The sequence below is a fragment of the Dendrobates tinctorius genome, unplaced genomic scaffold (genome assembly GCF_039654945.1).
Source record: "Dendrobates tinctorius isolate UK_male_01 unplaced genomic scaffold, ASM3965494v1 ptg000030l, whole genome shotgun sequence".
NCBI lineage: Eukaryota > Metazoa > Chordata > Amphibia > Anura > Dendrobatidae > Dendrobates > Dendrobates tinctorius.
This window is the reverse complement of record NW_027361698.1, coordinates 34,094,957-34,115,819: the sequence shown is the minus strand read 5'-3', so window position 1 is coordinate 34,115,819 and position 20,863 is coordinate 34,094,957. Positions and strand designations below refer to the sequence as shown.

General features: G+C 42.6%; 1 protein-coding gene across 2 annotated transcripts in view; it reads right to left on the bottom strand.

The window, feature by feature from the left end:
* Window positions 1-20,863, bottom strand: part of BLTP1 (bridge-like lipid transfer protein family member 1) — a 451,393-nt gene that overhangs the window by 331,308 nt on the left and 99,222 nt on the right. For both annotated transcript variants that reach the window (XM_073572011.1, XM_073572012.1), the window contains exons 12-19: window positions 20,780-20,858; window positions 16,315-16,406; window positions 15,262-15,379; window positions 13,455-13,610; window positions 9,762-9,859; window positions 8,976-9,154; window positions 8,771-8,877; window positions 8,456-8,661 (exon numbers count right to left, since the gene is read on the bottom strand). In XM_073572011.1, the coding sequence (XP_073428112.1) occupies window positions 8,456-8,661; window positions 8,771-8,877; window positions 8,976-9,154; window positions 9,762-9,859; window positions 13,455-13,610; window positions 15,262-15,379; window positions 16,315-16,406; window positions 20,780-20,858 (1,035 nt within the window). The remainder of the gene's footprint in view (window positions 1-8,455; window positions 8,662-8,770; window positions 8,878-8,975; window positions 9,155-9,761; window positions 9,860-13,454; window positions 13,611-15,261; window positions 15,380-16,314; window positions 16,407-20,779; window positions 20,859-20,863) is intronic.

The following is a 20,863-nucleotide window of genomic DNA, read 5'->3' as shown; positions in this document are numbered from 1 at the left end:
TGGAGAGCCCCTGATGTACCTAAACTATTGAAACTCCCCACAAGTGACCCCATTTTGGACACTAGACCCCCCACGGAACTTATCTAGATGTGTGGTGAGCACTTTGAACCCCCAAGTGCTTCACAGAAGTTTATAACGCTCGGACGAGAAAATAAAAAAATCATTTTTTTCCACAAAAATTATATTTTTGCCCCCAATTTTTTATTTTCCTAAGGGTAACAGGAGAAATTGGACCCCAAAAATTGTTTTGCAATTTGACCTGAGTAGGCTGACACCCTACATGTGGGGGTAAAACACTGTTTGGGCGCATGGCAGAGCTTGGAAGGGAAGGAGCACCATTTGACTTTTTCAACTCAGAATTGGCTGGAATTGAGATCAGACGCCATGTTGCATTTGGAGAGCCCCTGATGTGCCCAAACAGTGGAAACCCCCAATTCTAACTCCAACCCAAACCCCAACACAGCCCTAACCCTAGCCCTAGCCCTAATGGAAAAATGGAAATAAATACATTTTTTTTATTTTATTATTTTTCCCTAACTAAGGGGGTGATAACGGGGGGTTTGATTTACTATTTATGGCGGTTTTTATATTTGGCAGCTGTCGCATGCTAAAAGACGCTTTTTATTTTAAAAATAGTTTCTGCATCACCACATATTGAGAGCTATAATTTTTCCGTATTTTGACCCACCGAGTCATGTGAGGTCTTATTTTTTGCGGGACAAGTTGACGTTTTTATTGGTACCATTTTCGGGCACGTGACATTTTTTGATCGCTTTTTATTCCGATTTTTGGGACGCAGAATGAACAAAAACCAGCGTTTCATGAATTTCTTTTGGGGGGGTGCGTTTACACCGTTCCGCGTGCGATAAAATTGATAAAGCGGTTTTATTCTTCGGGTCAGTACGGATACAGTGATACCTCATTTAGGTCGTTTTTTTATGTTTTGTCGGTTTTATGCAATGAAAACTATTTTATATAAAAAATAATTATTTTTGCATCGCTTTATTCTGCGAGCTATAACTTTTTTATTTTTTCGCTGATGATGCTGTGTGGTGGCTCGTTTTTTGCGGGACAAGATGACGTTTTCAGCGATACCATGGATATTTATATGCGTCTTTTTGATCGCGCGTTATTACACTTTTTGTTTGGCGGTATGATAATAAATCATTATTTTTTGCTTTGTTTTTTATTTTTATTTTTTAAGGGGTTCGCTAAAGGGGTTAACTAATGGGACAGTTTTATAGGGCGGGTCGTTACGGACGCGGCGATACCTAATATATGTACTTTTATTGTTTTGTTTTTTTTTATTTCCAAAAAATGGATTTATTTGGGGGAATATTTTTTTTTTTTTCTAATTTATTTGGCGATTTTTTAAAATTTATTTTAACACTTTTTTTATTTTTTTTTTAACTTTATTAAATAGTCCCAGGTGGGACATCACTGTCCCGTGACAGATCGTTGATCTGTCACATCACAGATCACTGTGACAGATCAGCGATCTGTCACAGGCAGTGCAGAAGGCTTCCTCATGCCTGCGCTTTGCAGGCACTGAGGAAGCCAACTTCCTGCAGGCCCCCGTCGCCATCTTGGATTCGGGGGCCTGCAGGAAAGGAGCCCCCCGCAGCAGCGCTGCACATTGCGCTGCCGTGGGGGGCTCAGGGAAGCACGGAGGGAGCCCCCTCCCTGCCGATGCTTCCCTTTAACCCCCGGTACACCGCGATCATGTTTGATCGCGGTGTGCAAGGGGTTAACGTGTCGGGGGCGGTCCGTGACCGCCCCTGACACATTGTGCCGGGTGTCAGCTGTGATAATCAGCTGACACCCGGCCGCGATCAGCGGCGCTCACCACGTGGGCGCCGCTGATCGCGGTAGACGTACTATCCCGTCCATGGGCATAGGGGCCCGGGTCCCATGGACGGGATAGTACGTCTCATGTCAGGAAGGGGTTAAAGAGGACCATTTCTCAAAAGTGTCCCAGGAGCTGTTTTTCAATACAACACTAGGCCATATATTTCATGTGCTACTATGAGCAGCCTGCACAGCCTAGTACTACCATGGCCTTCCAGTCTACGGAACGGTTTCCTATCATGCACATATGTGATATCATTGGTCAGCAATTACAAAGGGAGCTGACAGCAGCGGATCTTGCTGATTAAATTTGCTGATGACACAAAGCTAGGAGGGATAGCTAATACTAGAGAAGAGAGAGAAAGGATTCAAAAAGATATAAATAAACTGGAGCAGTGAGCAGCAACTAACGGAAATGTTTTTAACAGGGAAAAATGCAAAGTACTACATCTGGGCAATAAAAATGTAAAAAGCATATACAGAATGGGAGGAATAGGGCTAAGCAACAGCACATGTGAAAAAGACTTGAGTATACTTAATAGATCACAGACTGAATATGAGTCACCGGTGTGATGCAGCAGCAAAAAAGGCAAATGCAATTCTAGGATGTATTAACAGAAGCATACAGTCTAGATCACGTGAAGTCATTATTGCCCTTTACTCCTCTTTGGTCAGACCTCATCTGGAATAATGTGTCCAGTTTTGGGCGCCACATTTTAAAAAAGACATCAACAAACTGGAGCAAGTTCAGAAAAGAGCGACCAGAATGGTGATCGATCTGCAAACCCTGTCTTATGAGAAAAGGTTGCAGGATTTGGGAATGTTTAGCTTGCAAAAGGGAAGACTGAGAGGAGACTTAATAGCTGTCTACAAATATCTCAAGGGCTGTCACATTGTAGAAGGATCATCTTTATTCTCATTTGCATAAGGAAAGACTAGAAGCAATGGGATGAAACTGAATGGGAGGAGACACAGATTAGGCTACTTTCACACTTGCGTTTTTTTGCGCTGCGCACCGTGCGCAGTGCAAACGCACAAAAAAACAGCATTGTGCATTTGGGTGCGTTTTTTGCGGGTTTGGGTGCGTTTTTAAAAAAAACGCATGCTTTTTTTGCGCATACGTGCGCATTACCGTACCGTATGCGCACCCATAGACTATAATGGGTGTTTGGGTGAAAAAAAACGCATTGCGTGCGCATGCGTTTTTTGGGGGCAAGTCGGACGCACAAAAAATGCAACAGGATGCATTTTGTGTGCCCGAGCGCACACTACAAAAAACGCATGCGCATACAAACGCGTACAAACGCATGTGTATGCGCACCCATGTAAAGTATAGGAAAAAAAAACTCAAGTGTGAAACCAGCCTTAGATATTAGAAAAAACTTTTTGACAGTTAGAGTGATCAATGAGTGGAACAGGCTGCCACGAGAGGTGGTGAGTTCTCCTTCAATAGAAGTCTTCAAACAGAGGCTGGACAGACTTCTGTCTGGGATGATTTAGCGAATCCTGCTTTGAGCAGGGGGTTGGACCAGATGGCCCAGGAGGTCCCTTCCAACTCTACGATTCTATGATAAACGTACCCTAGTGCATTCAACATGGCAGAACAGTCCTCAAACCACTAATTTCCTCACAGATAGCATGCCAAGGCGTGTAAGTGTGTGCATCTCTGTATGGTGCTCATACTCAATACTAAATAAGTTGAGATGTTTTCAAAATTTTGTTTCCATTTTTTCATCATTTGCATTTTAACATGATTATCGACCCTGTGATTTTCAGAATTCCACAACTTTTCCTTCTTGGTCTTGTAATTTCAATGTTGAGGAATGTGTATATATAGTTTTCCCGTTCCTTATACTAATCAGCTCTGAACAATCCGATATGTGCCTCCAGAATTTGCTTGGCTGTGCAGATCTTAAGAGTTAAACAGGCTGCATGGATAACGAATAAGACGTATGGCCAATTATCATATACTGTATGGCCAATTATATACTGTATGGCCAATCATCATATACTGTATGGTCAATTTATTAGAGACACTTACACGTTCACAATAGGTGTTTCCCTTTAAGAAAATTAGACATGTCATCCGAGAATACAGCTCAGCATTTAGAGAGCAAGGCTTCAGTGGATCCTTTTAAGTGTGTATTCACATTTAAGTCCTCAGGTTCAATAGTGTATACATTTTGTTTTGACATGCTGTATATTTGTTATGCTTCACTCTTGATCCTGATGCTACATGTGTGTTTAGTGCAAGAGGTATACTTTCAGTATACTGTAATCAATGATACTGATGTTACCATAATTGCTTTGTATAACATAATTTTTTTTTCCCCATTGTTTCAACAGTTAACAAAGTCCGCACATGTTGGCGCTCGATGAAGGACCGTTTCAACACTGATGTTCGTGCTGAGGGACAGGTTCGCAGTGGCTCAGCGGCAAGGAAAGCACCAAGTACCGCCATCATCGCGCCTTGGAATTCTTACGACCAGTACTTGCCACCAGAGCCTAAGTTTTTTTTTTTTTTTTTTTGATTGACCCTAATTGTAACATTTATATTCCACAGCTGATCCGTCTTGTTAATGCTTGATACTAATGTTTAATTTTTTTTTTCCACAGCACCTGGAGCAGCACGCTGCAACCTGTCCCGGGAGCGATTCTTCATCGATCGACCTCGGACCCGTCACAGCCATCCGACAGCCAGGAAGCAAGTTGCAGGTCAGCAACAGAGATAGCTGGTGACCAGGAAGCTGGTCAATCAGGTGTTCCCCTGTCCCAGGTCTCTGCCACTGGTTATGCGGGCACTACCCGCCAGCGGCAGAGGGCCTCGGACAGGCCTGTCTTGCCCGAGTTCATGCACTTGAGCGAAGCCTTTCATGCCAGCCTCAAGACACTGTCCGAAAGAGTGGAAAGTGGATTCTCACTAATGGAACGTGGTTTTAACCACATGGAACACCTACTCTACTCTTCCGACCAGCGCCTTGATCGGCTTGAGGCCGACCTCAATAGACCAGCGCACCATTTCTTTAGCAAAAATTGAACGGGGCATGGCGGATCACCTTAGTCCTGAGCAACAGCTGACTGTTACACGCCTGCAACACTGCTTACTTGCAGGATATGCAGCAGAATCAGTACGTGCAGCAGTCAGTGGTGTCATTCCCACCTGTGCCACCACTGACTTGCTTCACCACAGTACCGACCTCTGATGCATATCGCTGCACAGCCACCTGCATTCCTAGCCAAGCCGGGCACCACAACACCACACCAATGCCGAGTGCTGCTGGACATTCCACCCCCACCACCACATCAAGCGCTGCTCCGGTCAGGAGCGCCAGTACTGCCATGGTGACATCATCTTGGCACACAAGTGCAAAATCTTCTTGGGCCATAGCACCCTCTTCTCCTGTTCGGAGCACAGAGAGAACATCAGCACCGCCACTTCTCCAATGTATGAGAGCACCACCACAACTCCTCACCATACAAGGAGCACCGCCACCACCCATCTTCAGAGGAGCACCAACACCACATCTCCTCATAGGAGCACTGCCACCACTACTCTGCAGAGGATCAGCGCCACCACTTCGCCTCCTCATAGCACCGCCACAACTCCTAATCAGAGGAGCACCGCCAACACTTCACCTGATCGGAGCACCGCCCACACTTCTCCCACCAGAAGCACCGGGCATAATTCACCTTCCATGAGCACAGACACCACCATTTCACCTTCAAGGAGCACCGCCAGCGCCACCACCGAGCACCCTAGGGGAGACCCACATTCTGTCTTTTTTTCCACTCGTCCACGGTCCACCAGCTCTAGGCGGTCAAGCTATGTAAGGCGGTCACACGGTGGTAGTCGGTCCAGGCAGGTGACTCCTGCCCCAAAGAAGAAGAAACAAAAGACTTTGTTACTCAATCCCCCCCTCTCCTTCCAATGTTTCACAACCTTCCTAATTTAGTAGCTCCTTCACCTAGAACCTCTTCCTCAGTTTCCAGCCGTTCCTCGTCTCTCCACACCCCCAAAGTATCCAACACTTCGCCCAAACGTCCTTCAAAGGGAAAATAATTTTTACAAAAAAAAATAAAATAAATATTGAATATTTGTTGTTCAAATAATGTTTGGTTAATGTGTCTTTCGCCGCCTACACACACTGCGCCATACACACACGCTGCCGTCTTCGCTGTCTCTCTCTCTCTCCCTTTGTTCATGGCAAGTAACTGCGTAAGCCTGAGCCATCCTGATGTCCAGATCCAAGTTGAAGTGGAAGCTCTTCCAGCGCAGATCCATGTCTTCAGTAAAAACTGCTAGCAACTGGGAAGAATAGCTGTAAACTGGGTCTAGATAAGGAATTCCAATAACACACGCCCATTGCTGTCCAATTGGTGGAGTATGAGTCACTAATTGGTCAATGATTTTTAATCCTGTGATTGTGACATTCCGCGCAATAAACACGCAAATGCATGCAAAACGCTTACAAACACATATAATCCCTGCGTTTTTTTGGCTTACCGCGCACGAAGATGTTACAAAAAACCGCTGCGTTTACAAGTGTTTGTAAGCGTTATTTTTTATGCCTTTGATGTGCGCTTGAAACGCAGCGCCAAAAAACGGTAGTGTGAAACTAGCTTTAGTATGGAGAGACTCAGAGTTCATAGATGGCAAGGTAATCGATCTTAACAAAATGATGAATTAAATGATCCATACTTATGTTGAGTTCAATCTAAGGCACCAGAGTTATTCATTGAACTTCTTTATTAAAGGGAATCTGTCACCAGGTTTTTGCTAACTCATTTGAGAGAACTATAATGTAGGAATAGAGACTAATACCAACGATGTATCACTTAGATTCCTGGGTGCAGCGATTGTGACACAATCAAAGTTTTTAGATGTAGCAAAGCTGAGAAAGCTAATCCTGCCCACACCACAGCTTTCTGTGCACATTGTCTATTCACAGTAAGCTGCTCATCAGAGGCATGGCGATCTAGCAGACTGCGAGCTGTAATCAGTGTTATCTCCAGGTGATAAAACCTTCATTGTAAGTAAACCTTCATTATAAGTAAATACGTAAACAACAGCACACAGCCTGATAAGTGACACATTCCTGAATTCAATGTTTATCCCCTGCATCCTGCTGTCCTCAGAAAGCAAAAAATGCTGACAGACTATCTTTATTCAAGCCACAAATAACGCAGAAAAAGCAAAAGATTTGGCCAAAAAATATCAAAACTAAAGAAAAAAAAAGACAAACTTGCCCTTTTAAACCTTAGGCTTGATAAATTCTATTTTGTGGCTGAAACATTGCTTTTTGGAGAATATATTACTTGATTATTAATAAGTTCATTGAGGAATAACTGTGTCTTGGATAGTTCTGCGAGATTTGCGGGTAATTTGTTAGTGAGTTGCCCCGAGAAAGCACAAAGTCAGAGTGGTGGTGCATGGTAGCTATCTATATAACTATGGATTAAATTCACACATATGCCACAATATAATGAGTATTCATTACTTTCTTGTTGACTGGACAATGTTAGTTCTTACTCCTTCTCAAAGCTGTGGACAAAGCTTCAGGGACTTTCTTAATAGAAGCCACATAAGCATAGGCCACTTCTTTAAAAAAAAAAAAAGAAAAAAAAAAAAAAAAGGTGGCTCTGTGGGAGAATGTTCCAAACACATTCAGTAACCTGATCAGTCATTGATCAATCATTATCAAAAATCTCAATTCTGAGCTACAATCTGTAGTCAGTGAGGGCAGGCTGTCCCATTACTGAGATAGGAGATGGTGGCTGCTGCTGATTAGGTTCTACATAGATGGGAGGAGCTAGAGGCAGAGCTCCTCCCTTCTGCCATCTACATAGCAACTTATCAGTAGCAGCCGCCATCTCCTATCTCAGTAATGGGACAGTCTGTCCTCACTGACTACAGATTGTAACTCAGAAATGAGATTTTTGATAATAACTGATCAATTTTGTCAGAAAAAGAAGCAGATTTCTCTCTGATAAGATATATTACAAGTTGCTTATTTTAATGCGTACTATTGATTTTAAATAAAAATTAAAACGAAGGTTACACTTTGTTTCACTGTTATCCTTATTTTGACAAAATGAGAGGACTTCTCAAGTCTCTACAGAACAGTGTCAGTCTATTACGAGGCTTTGGGACCAGTATGAAACTTTCAGGAATAGTGATATATGAGAAATAAAAAAAAAAAAATAACCTTTTGTATTTTTTTGTTTAATTAAATAAGTTTACCATCAAACTTAATTAAAGGGTTATTTCTAACATTGCAAATGTTGACCTATCCACAAGATAAGACATAACCTGCTGATACCTGGGTACCTATCCCTGATGGCATCAACCACTTTTATCAGCCAGGCCGAACTGTCAGAGAATAATAAGGAAAACTGTTGCCTTAAGAGCCTTCATATGGTCCCTACGCACATCCAGGATCATTTCTATCTGGCTTCAATGCTTGATTGCTAATTGCCAGCCAATATAGATTAGTGTTCTGTAATCAATATAGCCCTACCAATTTCATTAGTAAAATTATCCTTACTGGATCCCTTTAAGCAATGCATGCAGGAAGAGGTAACAACGTAGCAATATAGGAAACGTTACCTTTATCGACAGAAAGGCCTTCAAGAGGGGTCCGTAGAAGATGACTTGGGAGTCCGGCGAGAGCTCTAGCTCTACATGTAGCTTGTCTGCGGGCAGTTCAGAGGGATCAAGTGCAGGTCGGCTTAAAGCAGTGGGAGACGTGACTCGCTCTGATGTTCTCTGACAAGGCCTCAGCATTGATAGCATGGATTCTTCCATTTCTGATACTGATAAAATAAAAAAAATGTAACATAGAAGAGTAAAAATGAGTGTGCCCTTATCACATTAGTGAGTGTTTGACAGCACCAAAAAGAAATAGATGATCAGCTAACTTACATGACTGTTTAAGTTGTTCATCAGCCTTTTGGGGATATATTGGATGCCAGGTATAGTCGATGTTTAACAGAACCGAGGGGACGGTCCAGCACTCCACCCATCCAGACCTTTTACACAAAGAAAATCTCAAACAAGGACAATAGAATGATATTCACATGTATAAGTATGGCTGCCACAAGGACTGAGGCGGTAAAACAAGTCTTACCCGGCTTTCGTTACGTTTCTCCATTTCGGCTTGCAATTTTTTTGCCCACTTTGATTCTCCGCTGAGTTGCAAGAGTCAGGACTGGTTTTATTCAGATGACTGTCTTTTACCAATGTAAGTAGGGAATATTTACTTGGGTGGCAGTCAGGTAAATACAAATGCAGATCTACATCTCCCCCCTAGAAATGAAATAGAACATTTATCTGGGTTCCGAGGATTTCAACATGCACACAGAGCCCAATACATGAACATATACCGTAAGTGTACTGATTGTTCGCAATATTAATAATTTGATATGTGCAAAAGTATTTCCAGTTTGTCATACTACGTTCACACTAAGGGCTTGTGCTCACACTGAGTACTTGTAGCATTTTTTAGGACGTTGCATTGCGCATAAAAATACTTTATGGTACCAGCAAAATGAATGAGAGTTCTGAAATCTCATGCACAAGTTGCTCTGTTTATCCTTTTGTATTTTAATAATAAATGCGCTTTTTTTTTTTTTTCAAATCTGCAGCATTACAATCCTTTTGGCGTTTTTCAGCCATTCAAACGAATGCATAAAAAAACAAACAAAAAAAGAAACGGGCTGCGTTTCTCCGGTCAAGTGACACAATTATAGTGCGGAAAAATCGGCTGCAAATATTCAACATGTGCACATACCCCAAGGTCAAAAAACAATCATATACATGCTTAATGGCTTCTTTTTCCACACGTCCAAACCACAAGACAGTTTTTTTTCGTACAAATTGCTTAGTAGGTGACCTTTACGGCAAGGATACTCACTCTTAAGGAAAATCTAGTACTGCATGTACTTGGAACAAAATCAGTGAATGGCAGCGCAAAATCGATGTTTAATGTTTCTCCGCAGGCGGCCAGATACACTGGAATAACAAAAACACTATAAAATGTAAGGAAAAATCTATACTAAAATATTCAGCACAAAAGAAAAATGGGTAAAAGAAAGGAAACCCCTTGTACCATAATAGCAATCACTGGCTTGTATTGGTTTACCATCTAATACGGAGAGGAACACAAGTCTAGAACCATCAAAGCAATCATTTAAGTACACATTCCCACCTGCTTGGTTTCCATCTATCCCCACCCCTCCTTATTTGATTGACAGTTGTGGCTTTATAGGGCCCGGGAAGGGTGGAGATAGATGGAAAACAATCAAGTGGGAAGGGCTATTTAAATGACTGTCCCCACATGAAGCACCGAGCGCCTGACCTGGTTGAACAGTCATTCTGCGCTGTCAGAGTCCTTTTAAATTAATTTACACACACAGAAAGAAGTGAGAAGGAACGGTCCTGACATTTCATTAAGCAAGAAGGTGACAAACTAAAGTTATGGGAACACTCTTTAGCACTGAAGGATGGAGGACGTGCATGTAGTGAATGTAAGGCAGGCTTAACTACTGAGCAGAATATTCCTTGGGAATACTTTGACCAAGCTTTATTATCTTTCCTTTTATCTCCTAACAGCCTACACTGAAGCTACAGGTAGACTCGGCAAATACTAATTGGATGCTCGCTCTCCCTGCACCTAAAACTGCAGTGCTCCGGCTATCAGAGGGTTACGTTTGGCTGCATCTGTGCCACTTGTACAGAATACCACAGCTTCGGCACGTTACCGGCACGCAGATCTTAGAATTCTCTGCATCGCTCACAGGACCCCAATTACTAGCTGCTACAAGAGCTTCTCCTGGCCGCACTCCACACACATGTTCCGGCTTAATCCATGTGCTCTGCAGATCCTCCCTTCTTCCAACAAAGCTTGTTTCCACAAGCGAAAAAAAAAAAGATGATGTTTACAGGGCTAAAGTCAAATATTCGATTTTGACAATAATCAGAATCATGTGGAAATTGAATGATGAATTTATCAAATTCATTTGATATAATCCCCAACTCTAATTAAGATTGAAAGCATGTTTTTCCCTAACATTAGACACAATAATGTGCGGTCCGTGTCAGCAGCTGACAGTCATGTAAGATACATGACTCACTAAACCAGGTATCCAATATGAAATATATGTGTTAGGCAGCGTATAATATTTAATGACCTTAGCCAAGCCAAGCCAAGCATGTCTTATATTACTGATTACTTACAGTATGTTCTCACAATGGATTTTTTTTTTCATCTAGTGGCCAATCTCCTTGACAAGCAACTCAGAAATGGCTGAATTTGTCAATCCTCATTTTATGGGATGCAAATAGCAGTACAGAAATGACGACAGAAAGTTGCACAAGTAAATCAGCAAAGGAAGGCAACAAAAAAAATGTACTGTAAGACAGCATACAATGGGGAAAATAAGTATTTGATACACTGCCGATTTTGCAAGTTTTCCCACCTACAAAAAATGAAGGTCTGTAATTTTTATTGTAGATACATTTCAACTGTGAGAGAAACAATCTAAAAATGAAAACTAGAAAATCACATTGTATGATTTGTAAATCATTAAATAGCATTTTTTGCATGAAATAAGTATTTCATCACCTATCAACCAGCAAGAATTCTGGCTCTCACAGACCTGTTAGTGTTTCTTTAAGAAGCCCTCCTACTCTGCACTCATTACCTGTATTAATTGCACCTGTTTGAACTCGTTATCTGTATAAAAGCCACCTGTCCACACACTCAATCAATCACATTCCAACCTTTTCACCATGTCCAAGACCAAACTGCTGTCTAAGGACACCAGGGACAAAATTTTAGACCTGTACAAGGCTAGGATGGGCTAGAAGACAATAGGCAAGCAGCTTGCGCCAGCACATGTCCAGGCCCATCTGGATGATCTAGAGGAGACATGAGGGAAGGTCATGTGGTCAGATGAGACCATAATAGAATTTTTTGGTATCAACCCCACTCGCCATGTTTTGAAGAAGAAAAATGAGTATAACCCCAAGAACACTGCCCCAACAGTGAAGCATGGTGGGGGAAACATCATACTTTGGTGGTGCTATTCCCATAAAGGGGAGGATGCATGGGATCATGTATTGCGAGATTTTGGCCAACAACCTCCTTGCCTCAGTAAGAGCACTGAAGATGGGTCGTGGCTGGGTCTTGCAGCATGACAATAACCAGAAACACACAGCCAGGACAACTAAGGAGTGGCTCCGTAAGAAGTACTTCAAAGGCTTGGAGTGGCCTAGCCAGTCTCCAGACTCAAAACCTGAAAGATCTACAGAAGATCTGTATGAATGAGTGGGCCAAAATCCCTGCTGCAGTGTGTGCAAATTTGGTCAAGAAGTACAGGAAACGTCTGACCTCTGTAACTGCAAACAAAGGTTTCTGTACCAAATATTAAGTTATGTTTTCTACTGTATCAAATACTTATCTCATGCAAGCAAATGCAAATTAATTATGTAAGAATCAATCAATCAATGTGATTTTCTGGATTCTTTTTTTAGATTCTGTCTCTCACAGATGAAATGCACCTATGATAAAAATGACAGACCTCTCTATTATTTGTAAGTGGGAAAATTTGCAAAGTCAGCAGTGTATCAAATACTTATCTTCCCTACTATATAGTGTATCCTGCCACTAAATAGACCTTAGAGATTGCTAGAAAGCAGCAATCTCCTGAAGTCAAGCAATGAATGGGGTAGGATAACAGGAGTGGGAAGCCATTTAGAGTAAGAAGTCTTAAGCCCCCGTCACACTCAGCGACGCAACAACGATCCCGACAACGATATGACCTGGTAGGGATCGTTGCTGCGTCGCTATGTGGTCGCTGGCGAGATGCCAGTCAGATCTTCCCAACGACGCAGCAAAGATACGGCGACCCGTAGCGACCTTTGTAACGATGTCGGCGGTCGGTGGGACCCTGTCACATAGCAGCTACTCTGACGATTCAGACCTCGAATCAACGCAAATCCTCGCCTATGTGTCCCGCTTCTGAGTCGCTAACGATGTCGTTAATAAGGTGTCAAACGTACCGATGCATGCTACCCAGCGGGACCTCAACGATCAAAAAAATGTCCAGGTCATTCTGACATGACCAGCGATCTCACAGCAGGGGCCTGGTCGCTGCTACCTGTCAAACGTAGTGAGATTGCTGCTGAGGTCGCTGTTGCGTCACAAAACTTGTGATTCAGCAGCAATCTCGCTAGCGATCTTGCTTTTTGTGACGGGGGGCTTCAGTCTAGGCTTCCAAATAGCTCTTTAAACAAGAACAAGTCAAGGCTAAGGATCTTTGCTCTTTTATTTCTTCCCATAGAGAAGGTTAAGTATCTTGGCTCGTATCTCTTTTCATAGAGAAGGCTAAGGATCTCGGATCTTTTATCTCTTCCCATAACTGAGCAAATACTCATGAGAACATAGTCTTAGAAGTCATGTCAAAACGAAAAGCGTAACCATATCTCAAATACTACATTTCTGTGTAGATCAGTTTCATCGGAGGTAGTATTTGTGCTTACAGGCCCTTTAATAATAATCAATCTGCAAGGACATGCGCTAAGTGATTTTTGGAAAGGAACTCACCGTTTTCTTGTTGTTTTGTTGAGCAATCAATCCAATTGTGTTGATTTGCTGCCCAGATCATCTCAAACTGGTGAAACATGATCTTTAAATTCCAAGTATATGGGACAAATGAAAACAAATCTGGTGGACTGTCACTGGACCAGTCTTGAATGAGGTCTATAATAAAAGTAAAATGACGAAATATAAATATTAAACTTCAAATATATGAGTAGGAGCCTACCGTGCTTACCAACATTCACACATGACAGACACAAATTCATATGGAACGCTAGCAGATTCAATAAGCTCTCAGCTGTCAGCACTGGACTATGGTCAGTCCCCAGCAGGTACAGCTATCAGCACCGGGCTATGGTCAGTCCCCAGCAGGTACAGCTGTCAGCACCGGGCTATGGTCAGTCCCCAGCAGGTACAGCTGTCAGCACCGGGCTATGGTCAGTCCCCAGCAGGTACAGCTGTCAGCACCGGGCTATGGTCAGTCCCCAGCAGGTACAGCTGTCAGCACCGGGCTATGGTCAGTCCCCAGCAGGTACTGCTGTCAGCACCGGACTATGGTCAGTCCCCAGCAGGTACAGCTGTCGCTCTCGTGCTATGGTCAGTCGTCCCCAGCAGGTACAGCTGTCAGCACCGGGCTATGGTCAGTCCCCAGCAGGTACAGCTGTCAGCACCGGGCTGTGGTCAGTCCCCAGCAGGTACTGCTGTGAGCATCGGGCTATGGTCAGTCCCCAGCAGGTACAGCTGTCACCCCCGGGCTATGATCAGTCTCCAGCAGATACAGCTGTCAGCACAGGTCTATGGTCAGTAACCAGCAGGTACAGCTGTCAGCACCGGGCTATGGTCAGTCCCCGGCAGGTACAGCTGTCAGCACTGAGCTATGGTCAGTCTCCAGCAGATACAGATGTCAGCACCGGTCTATGGTCAGTGCCCAGCAGGTACAGTTGTCAGCACCGGTCTATGGTCAGCGCCCAGCAGGTACAGCTGTCAGAACAGGGCTATGGTCAGTCTCCAGCAGGTACAGATGTCAGCACCAGGCTATGCTCCGTCCCCAGTAGGTATAGCTGTCAGCACCGGGCAATGGTCAGTCTCCAGCAGGTACAGCTATCTGCAGCGGGCTATGGTCAGTGCCCAGCAGGTACAGCTGTCAGCACTGGGCTATGGTCAGTCTCCAAGAGGTACAGCTGTCAGAACCGGTCTATGGTCAGCGACCAGCAGGTACAGCTGTCAGAACTGGGCTATGGTCAGTCTCCAGCATGTACAGCTGTCAGCACTGGGCTATGGTCAGTCTCCAGCAGATACAGATGTCAGCACCGGTCTAAGGTCAGTGCCCAGCAGGTACAGCTGTCAGCACCGGTTTATGGTCAGCGCCCAGCAGGTACAGCTGTCAGAACTGGGCTATGGTCAGTCTCCAGCAGGTACAGATGTCAGCACCAGGCTATGCTCTGTCCCCAGCTGTCAGCACTGGGCTATGGTAAGTCTCCAGCAGGTACAGCTATCAGCACTGGGCTATGGTCAATCTCCAGCAGGTAAAGCTATCAGCACCGGGCTATGGTCAGTCCCCAGCATTCATTTTTTCTTATCACACTTTTTCATGTAGTCACTTAAATAGGTCTAAAGCCATATCCTGGTTACAGACCCCAGACCTGGTCAGGGGATCTGATCTATGTAGGAGATGTGGCTTTCTCAGGATTGGTGTGGCTTCCAACGATCAGGGTGTATGTATGACAACACTTCCAGGATGTTACGGATGTATGGTTTTATAGGACTACATCAAATGTAGTTATTGATTTACTAATATGATGAAGTTAGTTACCTGTAAAAAAGTTTTTCTGAGCAAATATAAAGTGGTATGTTGCCTTGTAGACTTCAAGTTCACATTGCCATGTCTGGGGCATATTCCACACCTTGGGATAGCTGGCATTTATATGAAACTACGGCAAAAGACAATCCAAGATTAGCATCTCTAAAATGAAATAAAGATGTACATATATAAGCTTACAAAAAAGCTGTTACTGTTATGTAGTGCTGTAATTATTGAAGGGGCTGCCCCCTTGAAAAAAAAAAAAAAAAAAGGAATAACCCTTTCCTCTCAGGCAGTTTCTTTGAAAACAAACAAACAAACAAAAAAACTGTGCTTTATTTTCCCATCCCAGGTCTCGCATGACCTACACCTGTGCTATGTTGCTTGGCTGCTGCCAATTGCTGAGCTCAGAGGCTCGTGCTGGCTATATCGGAAGTGCTGCTGAATTCTGTGATTGGCTGCAGTGCTGTTGACAACATGTCACTGCTGCAGCCAAACAACAGACAATGTAGTCTTACTCAAGTTTTCATAAAGTGGAGAAGCCCTCTAAGTGATTAGAAATATAAACACAAAACCTTTATTGTAAATACTTGCATTTACCATAACAAACATTCTTCAGCATTGTATCTGATTTGTGCCATTTCCCTTTACCTGGAAAAATATGAAAAAACTGACAACTGGTTGTTACTCATTCCCTATGTGAATAAGGCATGTCCGTTCACTATACTGGCCAGTCGCTGCGGAAATTGTGAGTTTGTAAGAACACAGCCAAGGGGTATAATAATGTCCAAATGCCAATACATGCCTATATTTCCAGGAGGAATAACAGTAGCATTGCACAATGTAATATATGCTAAAGCACAAATGTAAAAAAAAAAAAAAGCTGTCAGCAAGAAAAAATGTACCCAAGTCATGCAAGGAAAACTTTGCCAATACAGCTACCTATAAGCAACTAACTGTCACATGAAATTTCTATCAGAGAATTATGCAAGGCAGGGTCTCCCTGAAATGTTTTCTTAAATTTGTCACAATTAAGTCAGATAAGTAAAGATCACTAAATCTTACTGCAAGCATTTCTGCTTCAAGTAGTGTCCTGTACTGCATACTCGTAGTGGTGTCTACATGTAACAGCTGCCCTTTGATTATGGGAGAATAACCTGAAAAGAGATAATGGCATAAGCATTATATACACATACATATACACACACAGTGGGGGAAATAAGTATTTGATCCCTTGCTGATTTTGACCGTTTGCCCAGCTACAAAGACATGAACAGTCTATAATTTTAAGGGTAGGTTAAAAATAACATTGAGAGATAGAATATCAAAAATAAAATACAGAAAATCACATTGTATAAATTAATTTGCATTTTGCAGTGAGAAATAAGTATTTGATCCCTCTGGCAAACAAGACTTAATACTTGGTGGCAAAACCCTTGTTGACAAGCACAGCAGTCAGACATTTTTTTTGAAGTTGATGATGAGGTTTGCGCACATGTCAGGAGAAATTTTGGTCCACTACTCTTTGCAGATCATCTCTAAATCATTAATATTTTGAGGCTGTCGCTTGGCAACTCGGAGCTTCAACTCACTCCATAAGTCTTCTATGGGATTAACCTCTGGAGACTGGCTAGGCCACTCCAAGACTATTGTGCTTCTTTTTGAGCCACTCCTTTTTTGCTTTGGCTGTATGCTTTGGGTAATTGTCTTGCTGGAAGACCCAGCCACAACCCATTTTTAATGTCCTGGGGGAGGGAAGGAGGTTGTCACTCAGGATTTTTACGGTGCATGGCTCCATCCATTCTCCCATTGATGCGGTGAAGTAGTTCTGTGCCCTTAGTAGAGAAACACCACCAAAACATAATGTTTCCACCTCCATGCTTGACAGTGGGGACTGTGTTCTTTTGGTCATAGGCAGCATTTCATATATATACACACACACATATTAATATACATGTGCTTCTCACAAAACTAGAATATCATCAAAAAGTTAATTTATTTCAGTTCTTCAATACAAAAAGTGAAACTCATATAGAGTCATTACTAACAGAGTGATCTATTTCAAGTGTGTTTTTCTGTTAATGTTGATGATTATGGCTTACAGCCAAAGAAAACCCAATAGTCATTATCTCAGTAAATTAGAATACTTTATAACACCAGCTTGAAAAATGATTTTAAAATCTGAAATGTTGGCCTACTGAAATGTATGTTCAGTAAATGCACTCAATACTTGGTCGGGGCTCCTTTTGCGTCAATTACTGCATCAATGCGGAGTGGCATGGAGGCGATCAGCCAGTGGCATTGCCGAGGTGTTAAGGAAGCCCAGGTTGCTTTGATAGCAGCCTTCAGCTTGTCTGCATTGTTGGGTCTGGTGTCTCTCATCTTCCTCTTGACAATATACCATAGATTCTCTATGGGGTTAAGGTCAGGTGAGTTTGCTGGCCAATCAAGTACAGTGATACTGTTGTTTTTAAACCAGGCATTGGTACTTTTGGCAGTGTGGACAGGTGCAAAGTCATGCTGGAAAATGAAATTTCCTCTCCAAAAAGCATATCGACAGAGGGAAGCATGAAGTGCTCTAAAATTTCCTGATAGACGGCTGCGGTGACTTTGGTCTTGATAAAACACAGTGGACCTACACCAGCAGATGATATGGCTCCCCAAACCATCACTGATTGTGGAAACTTCACACTAGACTTCAAGCAGCTTGGATTGTTGCCTCTCCACTCTTCCTCCAGACTCTGGGACCTTGATTTCCAAATGAAAATTTACTTTCATCTGAAAAAAAACACCTTGGATCACTGAGCAACAGTCAAGTTCTTTTTCTGCTTGGCCAAGGAAAGACACTTCTGTTGTTATCTATTGGTCATGAGTGGCTTGACATAAGAAATGCGACATCTAACGTTCTGGATATGTCTGTGTGGGGTGGCTCTTGAAGCAATGACTCCTGCAGCAGTCCTCTCCTTGTGAATCTCCCCCAAACTTTTGAATGGCCTTTTCTTAACAATTCTTTAAAGGCTGCTTTTATCCTGATTTCTTGTGCCCCATTTTATACCATACTTTCTCCTTCCACACAACTTTCCACTAATATGCTTGGATACAGATCTCTGTGAACAGCCAACTTCTTTAGCAATGACCTTTTGTGGCTTACCCTCCTTGTGGAGTGTGTCAATGACTGCCTTCTGGACATCGGTCAAGTCAGCAGTCTTCCCCATGATTGTGGAGCTTACCGAAACAGATTAAGGGACCTTTTTAAACACTTAGGAAGCCTTTGCAGGTGTTTTTTGTTAATTATTCTAATTTACTGAGATAATGACTTTTGGGTTTTCATTGGCTGTAAGCCATACTCATCAACATTAAAAGAAATAAACACGTGAAATAGATCACTCTGTAATGACTCTAGATAAAATATGAGATTCACTTTTTGTATTGAAGAATTTAAATAAAATTAACTTTTTGATGATATTCTAATTTTATGTGAAGCACCTTACGCAATATTGTGAAATTAGTTATAAAACTGAAAATCTGGGGCCAAAGCAACATTTTAGAGTAAAGGTACTGTCACACTTAGTGATGCACCAGCGATCCCGACCAGCGATATGACGCGGTCAGGATCACTGGTGCATCGCTCAGTGGTCGCTAGTGAGCTGCCACACAGGCAGATCTCACCAGCGACATCGCAGGGGTCGGCGGTCGCTACTTACCTGTCAGACGAGACGAGGCGATCCTGACGTCCTTCCGCCCGCGTCCACGCTCGTCGCTCGTCTCTCCACAGGAAGCCCAGCAGGAAGCTGACGACGAGAAACAGTCCAGGACGTTCTCGCGCAATCAGCGATAACCAGCGGGGGAGCCGGTCGGAGGTAAGTATCAGACATAGCGATATCGCTAGCAATATCGCTATAACGTCACAAAAACCAGTGACGTTATAGCAATATTGCTAGCGATATCGCATAGTGTGACAGGCCCTTAAATATTACAATTTATTTTTTTTTTCATTTCACTTTGTATTAAATTCCTGTGTAGAACCTGAAAGGTTAAAAAAAAATTCTGACAACAGTTTTGAAGCATTTGAGAGGTGCGATTTTTAAAGTAGTATCACTTTGGGCGAGTTTCCAATGTCTAAGTCTTGCAAAGTTCATTTAAACCTGAAAATTACCCTAAAAGGAACAGGTTTTGTAAATTTCAAATTAAAAAAAATATTTATTTCACACTGTGAGGATTCTCCGGGAGCGAGCTGTCATGTGACTCAAGTAGGCAACTTGCATACTTCCGGCCACATTCCAGCTGTGCTCATTTAGCATGTATGCAAATCACATATCTGGGGTTACGAACAGACTTGTAGTCTAAGGTTAGCAAATTAGGACAATCTGGTTTCTCTAGTAACTGTGAAGTTGCCCATTCTTGCTAGCCAACAGGTAATTGAGGTAGGATAGAGGTGATTTAGAGTGATGTCAGACGGATGCACTCCTCAATACCAAAGTCTGCCTGGCTCAGCCAGGCAAACTGTGTTCTTTTGGTGGCCAAAGGCTAGTAAGCCTCTGCCATAAAATTCTAGCAGCTTCCTTTCTCTTATGGAAACCCTTTTGGGTAACCAAGTAATTAAATGGGGTCAGGTATTGGAAAGGCATGGCTGCTTTCCTCTGGAAACAGTCACACTTGTCAATAGGTTGTGTCTGTTACTGTAACTCAGTTCCACTGAAGTGAATACCACATATGAGCAGATCTTAAAGAGGACCTGTCACCTGATGATAAGTGACAATGTTTGGCTCTTATTTTATCCCCCATCTTCCCCGGAGTATTCTTGGTTTTGCTTTTTTAAATCTGTCATCCAGTTCCAGAAATATGGGCCTTTTAATTTCATACTACTTTTTTGGGTCTTTACTAAATGGGTCGGCACACTGGTAAGAGTGCAAAGCAGCCTAAAGTCACACCCGCAGAGAATCCCGTCAGCCATGCCCCCTTGGTAAGCACAATAAAATTATCACTATATAAAAAGGCCCACATCACTGGAACTGTAGAGTAGATTTAAAAAAATAAAATAAAACAAAATGGTACACTCAGGGGAGCAGCGGGAATAAAATAAGAGCAAAACTGGTCAATTTTGACCTGGTTAAAAGTACTCTTTAAATATTCGTTGGCAGTATTTTTCTAGTACTTTGTAGTAAATGTCAACCAGGATCTAAATGGCTGCTATGAGCAATAAATAGCTGATCTGTGACTTTAAATAAAAATAGCATGGCGCTCAGGTGCAGACACAAGAAACGGATATGCAGTTCTGCCTACTGCATGCAGTGGGTGTAAGGTTTAATGTCTCATGACTCATTAATATGACAAAGCATTTCATCTCAGAGCAGAACGGGAGAGGTGGAAACACAAACATCTACTGTAAATACAATATGACCAAACATTCAAAAGCAAATACAGACTAGAACTAGATGGATTTGTAGTCTCCGCTGACTACAATGATTAGTGTAATGTCCTGCAACTTCTGACAAGTCTGCATTTTTCACCAAATTAAAGAATGTCTCACCACTCTCAGTGACTGTCATGGGGATGTTTACTTCCAAGTAAGATCCTGCCCAAACATTCACATGAACAGCATTAGTTTCCTGTA